General features: G+C 35.2%; 1 protein-coding gene across 1 annotated transcript; it reads right to left on the reverse strand.

Annotated features, from left to right (window-relative positions):
* Positions 1 to 422: 422 nt before the first annotated feature.
* On the reverse strand, positions 423 to 9695 carry LOC107024358 (G-type lectin S-receptor-like serine/threonine-protein kinase At4g03230). The gene is given in 10 exon segments (XM_027918690.1): positions 423 to 1008; positions 1087 to 1228; positions 1334 to 1571; positions 1685 to 1895; positions 1982 to 2178; positions 2284 to 2436; positions 2562 to 2866; positions 2868 to 3081; positions 3176 to 3188; positions 8411 to 9695. Coding segments are annotated over 10 exon segments (3051 nt in total). The 5' UTR covers positions 9665 to 9695; the 3' UTR covers positions 423 to 684.
* Positions 9696 to 12090: the final 2395 nt, after the last annotated feature.

A 12090-nucleotide genomic window follows, 5' to 3' on the forward strand; every position in this document is an offset into this window, starting at 1 on the left:
GCACCCTGCGCGGTTCTCCTAGCCGGCTGCTGCTTGAGGTTACCCACACGGTAACGGCGGCTACTCCTCCCTGCACACAGTTCTTCACACAAGAACCCTAGGTGACAATTTCTCACAGTTTGTGTTACAATGTTGTTGAAACCTCGCTCTGATACCAATTGTTGGGAATTAAACACACAACACACACAAATAATCTAGAGAAAAGAGAAACGGAACACAAACGGGACACACAAGAATTTAACGTGGTTCGGTTTCCCTACTCCACGACTGTAACAGGAGGATTTTATTTCACTTGTGCTACTACAGAATTACAAATACAAGGATCATATTTATAGGAAAACCAAATGGTTAACCTAGGGTTTCAGTAATGGGTCGGGCCGGCTCACAAGCCTCCACAAAGCCCAACAAGATCCTTACTAACGTATTTTAAAGTCGCGTGCATCTAGACTTAAAGCAGATAATATCACAAAGTAGGTTTGAGTGTTTGACATTTGGTATAAAGTCACAATGCATACAACCTTGGATGACATTAGGAACACTAATTAGGGTAATATGCATGGAAAAAATGTTAATCAGTGAATGAATATAACTTTGAATTCAATTCAAGTGACGTGTTGTCACTTGAGGGAAGATACAATGGTTTATGATTTTAACATAATGTACGTTGAGTTATTCGCCGTGCATTTACATCTCTATGTATTGGCCTTCTTCTTCATGATTTATCGCCAGTTCTTTGTTGAAAGTGCTGTAGAGCTTAGAAGAGGAAGAAGATGTACACAAAGCATTTCTTCTTGTGATAAAATGTGGCTGACTTGGTCTTGGAAGAGTCATGCTTTCGCCTCCAAGCATAACGACTACATTTGACATTGTAGGACGATCACCTGGATCTTCTTGAACACATAAAAGTGCCACATTTACGCATTTTATCACTTCCTTGTCCCCGAAAGTATCAACAATAGTTTGATCCATCATGTCTAGTGCCCTGTCTTCCATCCACAGTCTCCATGCCTGTGATTAGCATTTTTGAGACAGTTAAAGTATTAAAACAGAATAACAAATTAGTTGAGGGACGTTTTGGGTACTTACATAACCGGTCAGGTTTACTTCTTCGAAAAATTCCATGTTTCTCTTCCCACTTATGATTTCAAGCACTACCACTCCGAAGGCAAATATATCGAACTTGATTGAAAAAAGTCCCTCCAATGCATACTCCGGTGACATGTAGCCACTGTTTTAACAGTTTCATACAATTAGACATCAAAGGAAACGTATATTTAGTGAAATCGGACCAAATTTTAGATATCAAAGCTGAAAACAGTACTCAGAGACTTACTATGTTCCAACAACTCTGGTTGTATTAGCTTCTGTGCTTTTGCCATCAATAATCCTTGCCAAGCCAAAATCTGAAATCTTGGCATTCATTTCATCATCTAACAATATGTTGCTTGTCTTAAGATCTCTGTGAATAATCCTTAGCCTCGAGTCTTGGTGAAGATAAAGAAGCCCTCGTGCAATACCCAATATAATTTCAAAACGAATCCTCCAGTCCAATAATCGGCAGAATGTACGATCTATTTGCAATGTACAAGGTTAACCTTAGAGGTAATAAGTCCAAAAACAAACAAACATATAGTTGCATAAAACGTTACGAAGAGTTTTGAGGTCCGGAGTGGAGTATACTGACTGAATATAAATGTATCCAAGCTTTTGTTGGCCATATACTCATATAGTAAGATCTTTTCATTTCCCTCAACACAATAGCCTAGAAGCCTGACTAAATTTCTGTGCTGCAGTTTGGCAATTAACATTACTTCAGTTTTAAATTCTTCAACACCTTGTCCCGAATGATTTGACAACCTTTTCACCGCTAGCTCTGCACCTTCGACAAACTTTCCCTGTATGTATAATTTTTTGTCAGAATCGTTGTATAACGAAAATAGAGAAATTTGAATGGTACATGAACAAAAGAAAGTAGCCTAACCTTATAAACAGGTCCAAATCCACCTTGCCCGAGCTTAGCTGCATTCGAGAAGTTGTCTGTAGCTTCTAGTATGCTATTCAAGCTGAAAAATGGGACATCAATATGTCTCTTTTCATCTGCAGTGATCAATTCTTCACCAAAACTTCCTCTACGAGGAAAGTTCTCCATATGATTCCCCAAAACAATATCTCTTGCTTCTAAAATCAAACCAATTAAGTAATTAGTTATGAACTAGATCATAATATATCTCCAAAAGGCGAACTTGAGAAAAAAACTGATGAGATTTTTCCAATCGTTATCACCTCTACTTCTTGCCACTCTAGTGTTCTGATAAACTATATAACTAATGCTGCACAAAGTTATAACTCCAAGAACTACAGATATGGAAATAACAAGGGTTCTCTGATTCCGTGAGGATGTCAGCTTCGCGATGAATGATCCTTGTGTTCCAAGTTCTGAAGCAAATTTAAGAAATGAAATGTGTGTTGGTCATATAAAAGGTCAAATGGAGAACATAGAAAAATGTATCATTGAACTATTGGCAAGAAAATCATTTGTAGTAAGTAACATTGATCCATACCTGAGCTCAAGGAACAATTTAAAATCAAGCCATTCCATTTGTAATCAGCTTGGCATATACATCTTCTTTCTCCTTGTTTTGTCATATCGCAACTAGAATTTGGCCAATCATTGCAATCTTCTGAAGTCTTGCAAATTGGCTCCAATGGTGGTTTCCAACTAATCAATATTAAATCTTTCCCTCGACTAATAGGTCCTGGAGTAAGATTCTCTTCGGGATTGTAACACCAGTTTATCACCTTAAAAGGTGATGACTGGTTGAACCAAGAAAATCCTGTCACTGGTCCTTTGTCATCACAAGTACCAAGATTGTTTATGAGCTGCTTCTATAACAAATGTTTTATTTTCGTTATCAAAGTTAAGGACATTATAGTTGCCATCCGATGTGTGGAAGCTTACCTGACCGGCTAAATCATCACATGAGAAACTATAATACAGAGGGTCACCACAATTTGGTCCACTGCTTAATGGATAGGGTATTACGTTTATGCCACAAGGCTTGCAATTTCTCTTTGTTGCTTCTGCAATGCGCAAAAAACAAATTATTATACTATTTGTGGTCACACATTAGCTTAAACTGTCAGTGTACATAAGTTAAATCGGAAAAAAAATTACCAATATCGGAAATTATTGAAGATAATAGTTAGATAGCAATTAGTTAAGTAATTAGTTGTTAGTTAAAGAAGTTAGTTGATACAACTATACAGCTCATTAGTTAGTTATGAGCATAAGTTAGTTATAACTGTTTTTTGAATTGGTTAAGATCATGCTTTAGTGATGTATATATACATGTAAATACTGATCAGATCAATACACAACAAACACATTCAACTACATTCTGTTATTCCTTCTCTTCTCTTCTCCTATCTTCTCTTCTGCGCATCACTGTTCTCTGCACACACCTGCACACAAGTCTCCATTGAAGGAGTTGTTTAGCTAAGTAATTGAGTAGCTGTGTGTCTTCACTGGAGGTGTTAACATGGTATCAGAGCAGGTTGGTGAATCAACAACAATGGAAGTCGATCTTGTCATCCCTTACACGCATCCTCTTTATTTGCATCCATCGGATACTCCAGGGTCTGTTATTTGTCCTGTTAAGTTGACAGGGTCAGAAAATTATGGATTATGGAGGAGAACTATGCGAATTGTTTTATAAGCTAAGAGGAAACTAGGTTTTGTAATGGGAACCTGTAAGAAGGCAAGCTTTGAAACTAAGTATCATGATCAATGGGATACTTGCAATGCAATTGTTCTCTCATGGCTTATGAACACTGTGTCTTCCAATCTTTTAAGTGGCATTGTGTATGCATCTGATGCATCGTCTGTCTGGGAAGATCTCAAGGAACGTTTTGATAAGGTTAATCGTATGAGGATCTATCAGTTACATCGAGAGATTGCTACAATTGCGCAAGGGATCGATACTGTTTCAGTTTATTTTACAAAGTTGAAGGAACTGTGGGCAGAGTATGATGCAATGGTGGTATTTCCAAGCTGTGGATGTTCAAAGTCGAAGGATTATGTTGAACATTTACATCAACAACGATTGATTCAATTCCTTGCTGGCTTAAATGAATCACATACACAGGCTAGGAGGCAAATTCTCATGAAGACTTCTGAACCAACTCTTAATCAGGCATATGCAATGATTGTTGAAGAAGAGAGTCAGAGGTCTGATATAAGTCATAATTCTCTGGGAATGAAAGCTATAGCTGAAGGAAATGATGTTACAGCTCTTTGGACTGCTAAACATCCACCAAAGATTCGATACAAGTCTCCAAATGCTTTCTGTGATCATTGTCACACAAAAGGCCATGTTAAAAGTGATTGTTTTCAGCTTATAGGGTATCCACCTTGGTATAAAGGGAAGAAGAAAGATGGAGCTAATGTGCAGCATAATGTACCACCTGTTTTTAAGCCAGAGTATGATAGTCGTAATGTAGGGCCTTCCTATGGAAATTTGTCATTTTCTCACAATCACAATTCTGCAGGAGAAGTTCACAAATCTGTTGGAGGAAATGATCACACAGGAGTTGGAACACATGCTCATGGTTATGTTGGATTACATGGATCTCATAATTGTTCAGGGTCCAATATTAATGCTGACATGTGTGTTCATGGATATAGATCTACAGGATCATGTGATCATGGAGGAACTGGTGTTAACATGGCTTTTACAAGCAATCAACTCAGTCATCCTAATTCAAAAATTTCTCCTTCAACTAACACTGCAGGTATTGTTAATTGTTCAGCAGTACATAATTCATCTAGCCATAGATGGATAGTTGACACAGGTGCAACAAATCATATGTCCTCTACTCCAGATTTACTTCATGATACTCAACTTCTGCCTATAACTGAGTACAATAAGGTTCATTTGCCTAATGGTCAAAAAATACCAATTGTTTTTAGTGGGAAGTCTAGATTGACACAAGGAGATATATCTCATGTTCTATATATTCCAGATTTCAAATACAACTTATTGTCAGTTTCTGAGCTGACTAAAGAACTACATTGTTGTATGGTGTTTTATCCTGATCATTGCATATTGCAGGACCTTCACACTGGGAAGGTGAAGGGGACTGGTAGCATGGAAAATGGTTTGTACTACTGGTCACACATTGTTTCTCCAATTGTTGCTTCTTCTGTTTCACCTTCAGCTGCTTTGAGTACAGTAGATAGTGTTGATTTGTGGCATAGAAGATTAGGACATATTCCTCACAAGGTTCTTCAGCAAATGCAGATACCACACATCTCTAGTTCATCAAAATTGACATCATGTCCAATATGTCCTTTGGCCAAGCAAACTAGATTGCCCTTTCCTCAAAGTTCTACTAGAGCTGATAAGGTGTTTGACTTGATTCATGCTGATGTTTGGGGTCCATATAAATTTCCTACTCATGATGGAAATAGATACTTTCTTACTTTGGTAGATGATTGTAGTAGAATGGTATGGATCTTCCTACTCAAGTTTAAAAGTGATGTATTCATTGTATTGAAAGACTTTCTTCAGCTAATACAAAGGCAGTTTGGTGGTTATATCAAGGTATTTCGAAGTGATAATGGTACAGAATTCTTTAATTCTCATTGTAGTGAGTTGTTTAGAACAGCAGGTATTGTTCATCAAAGCTCTTGTGTTTACACACCCCAACAGAATGGGGTAGTAGAAAGGAGACACAGACAGATTCTAGAGGTTGCTAGAGCCATTCGATTTCAAGCTAATTTGCCTATCAGATTTTGGGGTCTATGTGTTCAAAATGCAGCATATTTGATTAACAGAATACCATCTACTGCATTGTCAGGAAAATCCCCCTTTGCTGTATTTTTTGGCAAAGAACCTTCTCTACATCATCTTAGAGTTATGGGATGCTTATGTTATGCTGTCAATCACCATACTAATGGTGATAAATTTGACACAAGATCCATCAAGTCTGTGTTTATGGGCTACTCTACCACCCAAAAGGGCTACAAGTTATATGACTTATCTACTAAAATCTTCTTCATTAGTAGAGATGTTATATTTAGAGAAGATCAATATCCATTTCAACATATTCAAGATGAGTCCTGTGATTCTTCCTTTGTTGAGAAATCGGATATGTTTGTATATGATGATCATCCTACTGTCCCTTTACCTGAAGTATCTATTACTTCTCCAGATCCAATCTCCACACCAATTGATTCATCACCTATTTCACTCTCCCAACCATTTGACACTTCTACTAATACTGATCTTAGAAGGTCTACTAGATCTTCTAAACCTCCTGGATGGCTACATGGCTTTGTTCATACTGCTACACACAGTCCTACACATTTCTCTACTTGTTCTACTGCTCACCCTTTGTCCATATACATGTCCTATTCCTCTATCTCTAAACCATATTTTCAATCATTGTGTAATTTTTCTGTTATATCAGAACCTACTTCTTACAATGAGGCTGTACAGCATTCACATTGGGTTCAAGCTATGGAGCTAGAACTAAAGGCATTGCATGATAATCATACTTGGGATCTAGTACCACTGCCTTTTGGGAAGAAGGCTATTGGGTGTAAGTGGGTTTACAAGGTCAAGTTTAATGCTCAAGGAGAGGTAGAGAGGTATAAAGCTCGACTTGTAGCTAAAGGGTATACACAGCAAGAAGGGTTGGATTATCAAGAGACTTTTTCTCCTGTAGTTAAAATGGTAACAGTGAGGGTAGTGCTCTCTTTAGCTGCTATGCATGGTTGGTTTCTACATCAAATGGATGTTTTTAATGCGTTTCTACAGGGTGACTTGATTGAGGAAGTGTACATGGTTCCTCCACCTGGTTTACTACAACAAGGGGAGTCTACAGTTTGTAAGTTAAACAAATCACTTTATGGTTTGAAGCAGGCCTCTCGACAATGGAATTTGAAGCTTAGTGAGGCACTTATAAGTTCAGGTTTCATTCAGAGTCATCATGACTATTCCTTATTTTCCAAATGTTCTGGTTCTGATTTGGTCCTTATCTTAGTTTATGTGGATGATCTTCTGATCACTGGCTCTTCTTCTCAGTTGATTCAAGCCACTAAACTCATGTTGAACACTCATTTCAAGATCAAGGATCTGGGGGAGATGAGATACTTCCTTGGTCTTGAAATAGCAAGGAACAAAGATGGTATTATGGTAAGTCAAAGGAAGTTTGCATTGGACCTTATTTCAGATTTTGGTCTTGCAGGCACCAAACCAGTTAACACACCTTTGGAAGTTAATCACAGGTTCACTAGCCAAGACTTTGACATGAGCTATGAAACTCAGGATACACATGAAGATATAGTTCTTGATGACCCAACTGGCTATCAAAAGGTAGTTGGTAAGCTGCTATACCTCACCATGACAAGGCCAGACATTAGTTATGCAGTGCAGAATCTTAGCCAATTTATGCACAAACCTAAGAAGTCACACATGGAGGGTGCATTAAGAGTAATAAGATACTTGAAAAATGCACCAGGTATGGGAATTTTGCTGGCATCAAAGGTCTGTAAACAGCTTTCAGTCTATTGTGATGCTGATTGGGCTACATGTCCTATGACAAGAAGATCTGTTAGTGGTTTTGTGGTGAAAATTGGAGATTCATTGATTTCATGGAAGTCGAAGAAACAAAATACTGTGTCAAGAAGTTCTGCTGAAGCAGAATATAGAAGCATGGCTAATGCTGTATCAGAAGTAGTGTGGTTAATAGGTCTATACAAAGAGCTGAAGATAGAGTTGGAATTGCCAGTTAGGTTATTTTGTGATAGTAAAGCAGCACTCCAAATTGCTGCTAATCCTATCTATCATGAAAGAACTAAACATATAGAGATTGATTGCCACTTTATTCGAGAAAAAATACAAGAAGGACTCATTCAAACAGAGCATGTGCCTTCAAGAATGCAGCTAGCTGATATACTAACAAAGAGTTTGGGAAGAACTCAACATGATTTTTTGTTATCCAAGCTGGGTGTATACAACTTATTTGCACCATACAGCTTGAGGGGGAGTATTGAAGATAATAGTTAGATAGCAATTAGTTAAGTAATTAGTTGTTAGTTAAAGAAGTTAGTTGATACAACTATACAGCTCATTAGTTAGTTATGAGCATAAGTTAGTTATAACTGTTTTTTGAATTGGTTAAGATCATGCTTTAGTGATGTATATATACATGTAAATACTGATCAGATCAATACACAACAAACACATTCAACTACATTCTGTTATTCCTTCTCTTCTCTTCTCCTATCTTCTCTTCTGCGCATCACTGTTCTCTGCACACACCTGCACACAAGTCTCCATTGAAGGAGTTGTTTAGCTAAGTAATTGAGTAGCTGTGTGTCTTCACTGGAGGTGTTAACAGAAATGCTGACACGAACAGAGATGTTGAAGCCACCAGCATAGTTCTCCTGGAGATGCATGAGACTATTGACCCAAGTCCAGCATACAGAATCGTTGTAAGTATAGGCCTGGCACAGACAGTTGCCTAGGCAAAATCTCCTGCAGTCCTCACGGGTTCTAATATTACTGAATAACCTGTCTGGACTCTTGAATTTCATTGACCTCAAATCCAAGAACGTGTCGAGTACTTGTACATTGTCTTCATTGCAAGAGCTAACTGATGAACTCGAACAACCACCTGAAAGTTTTCCTGCTTTTGAATTATCTGGAGGATTGAGCTTATACCCGGGCAAACATTTGCATACTGGCTCACGTTTGCTGTTACAAATGCTAAACTTCCCACAATACTTGTACAAATCACACGTATCATTTGGCGCTGACCACATCAAAGACCATCCACTGCTCTCCTTATCCCAACCGTAGAATTGTATTTCCCCCGAGGAGTTCATTAAAAGCCTATACTTGTCAAATGTTCCTATCGATTCCAATGAATTATCGACAATGTCTTTCTTAGTGAAGTTGGATAACATGTACGCAACATAACCAGGCATCTCACCGATACTTAAATTTACTAATTTCGTAGATCCTTTCCAGAGAATTTTGCCCTGCTTTGGAACTACTATAACATATTCCTTGTCACTTGATTGATCTAATTGGAATCTGTAGTTCCCATTTCTTGAATCAATCAAATTCAAACTACTATCCATTTTCATACCTGGTGGGAATGTATCAGTTGGATTGCGAAAACTCTGCCACATATCAACACCTAATTCATCAACTACAACTAAGTTCCCTGTATCCAACAACTCTACTTTCCTATTAGAACCACTACCTAATTGTGTGGAGAAATGAATATACCCATTACTTAAAACTTTAAGATTACCATCTTCAACCACAACTGAATTATCCTCATTCATTATTATTTTTCCCTGAATCGAACTATTCCAATTAGCAACCCATACAACTGTTCGAGGACTTAATTTGTAATACCATATACCTACATATCTATTTAACCCTGCATCATCAGAAAAGAATCCCAATTCAAAATTTTCTCCAGCAGATACCAGTGTTTCGCCATTGTCAACTAATTTACTGCTTCCATCAATGGTGCTCCTCCTTGCATCACATTGACGTAACGCTGCAAACAACAACAACAACAACAGAAAATTACTTAATCGCATTGTTTTTATGGAATTGTTGATCATTTGAATGAACAACATAAAATTAAAATGGGTATTTCATTACAGTGAAATTGAGACCCTACATGACTAATTGTTTCATTGAGAAAAAAATCTCTCACTTTCCAACATTGACAGCTCTTTTGCCAATTGACCAAGTCAATATTGGTGCTTTTTTCAATCGTGTTATATTGTATCATTATTTTATTATCTTAATTAATAAAGTTCTGATCTCTCTGTAAAATTATTAAAATTTATGTATATATTTTTTGAAATTTGTATAATTATTTGTTGATATTTATATTATAAAAAAGTTAAATAATGCACTTAATCGGATATTAGGTTAATCGGATATTAGGTTATTTATTTACAAGACTAGAGATTAATTCTTTTAGTGTTTTTTTTCTTGTTTAAAAAAATTTCGTCATCCGTTCAATACAAATTTATTGATGAAATATAAGGCACATAGTATAATGTATCTATTTTCAAAGTGGAGCAACTGATACGTGAGAAAAAATGTTTATGACAAAGTCCAACTTTGAAATAGCGATTTTTCTCCTCCGTTCCTCTATGATCTTTTCTAAGCTGAACAGCACTTCCACTCATCTACTACTTGACTATTTTGGATTCACTTTGAGGAAAACATTTTTTAACATTATGGTCAAAGAAGAGATCAACTTACGTAAATGACTATATTTATAGAATTATTGAAATTCAATAGCTATAAGTATGTTATTTATTAAAAATGACTATATTTCATATGAATATTTAGCTGTATTTGTGTTTTTTTAATTATATAGTGATACAATTAGAATTACAGTGAATTTAATAAGGTAACTGAATCCCTTTAATTATGTGCTGAAATTTTCAACTTTCCATTATTACATTAACAACTCATGATTACATAGTCAATGTGTATACCTATGGATTTGGTCAAATACATAAGCAGATCCTTAAACTTGTTGGGTTTTTTCTCTCAGGTGTCTCAACTACGTCATTTTCCTATTGAATCATTGAACCCCCATAATTTGTTATGTTTAAACAAACACCGTTGTCTGATGTGAAACTAGATTTGCGAGTGATATTGATAGAGGATACATATGTTGTTCCAAAAATCATTAGTCCAATTGATAGTGAAAATGTTTGAAAATAATTGTGTTTTACTTAAGTCATTTGAACACGTTAGAAAACAAATGAGACTAACACGGTTTGTCTTCATTCCTTCAATCAAAATTATTACAATTCGAACACAATTGAAGACATTTACAATAGAAAAGCTAATTAAAATCAACCAACAGTGTTTTAAAGAAACAAATAATGGATGGTTCAATGATTCAAATGAAAAATGACGTAGTTGAGGTACCTGAGTGAAAAAACCCAACAAGTTTAAGGATTTGTTTATTTTTTGGCCTATGGATTTCAATTACTTTTTTAAAAAAATTGAATACGTCGTATAAAAATTTTTCATTGTCGCTATTGGTCTTGTTCAAATGTAAATGTATTTCACTTACGTATTTCTTTAGTTAAATTGATTTATTGTAATTGTGATGAATCTTGTTTGTTTCGATTTCAAATACACAATAAACATAATTGTATCTCTAAGATTGCTAAATACAATTGTGTTGATATATCAATATAATTGGACAATCTAGAAAAAAAATGACAATGAACTATATTACAATATGATTATCCAAATGTGTGTATTTCACTCTATGCAAAAAAATATAAAAAGTAGATGTGTTGTATACGTATATATTCAAATCTATGTAATGTATTAATGTATCCAAATACACTAGTATTTCTAATTCGACAATTCATGAAAAATAACAAGTATTCAAATGTATATGTATTCAATTGTGTTCAACATTTGAATACAATTATATGTGTGTATCAAGAGAATGAAATGTATTCATGTATTATGTCATTTATATCAAACTGAGTTTTAACATAATTAAATTATGTATTTGAATGTCGGTGAAATAACTGCTTCAAACAAAACTCTATGAAAATCAAGAAATATATATATGTATATAAATATAAATTTCCTATAAATGAGAGAAAATGCAATTAGAAAATACCCAGCGAAGATGAATTATAAAAATCGTTCATATAATCATGCAAATGATCTTGATTAGGAGAAAATTGGGGAAAAAATAATAATAATAAAAAAGACATTAACATGTATATTGAAAGAGAAAAATATTGAATAAGGTTAGTATGAGAAACATAGCTCCATAAAATATGCATAGTGCATTTATTAGGTGTATAATGATATATTTCCTATTTAGTAATAATTATTTAAATACATATAATTTTTGTTTTAAAAAAACTGATAATTCACGATTAATTAAGTTTGCTAATTACTATATAAGTATATCCATATAGCTTAAAAAAATGAATTATAGCTATATACATTAAATATAAAATAATATTTGCTATATTTTATAATTTTTTCTAAAAAATAAACG

This window comes from Solanum pennellii, chromosome 7 (assembly GCF_001406875.1).
Source record: "Solanum pennellii chromosome 7, SPENNV200".
Lineage (NCBI taxonomy): Eukaryota > Viridiplantae > Streptophyta > Magnoliopsida > Solanales > Solanaceae > Solanum > Solanum pennellii.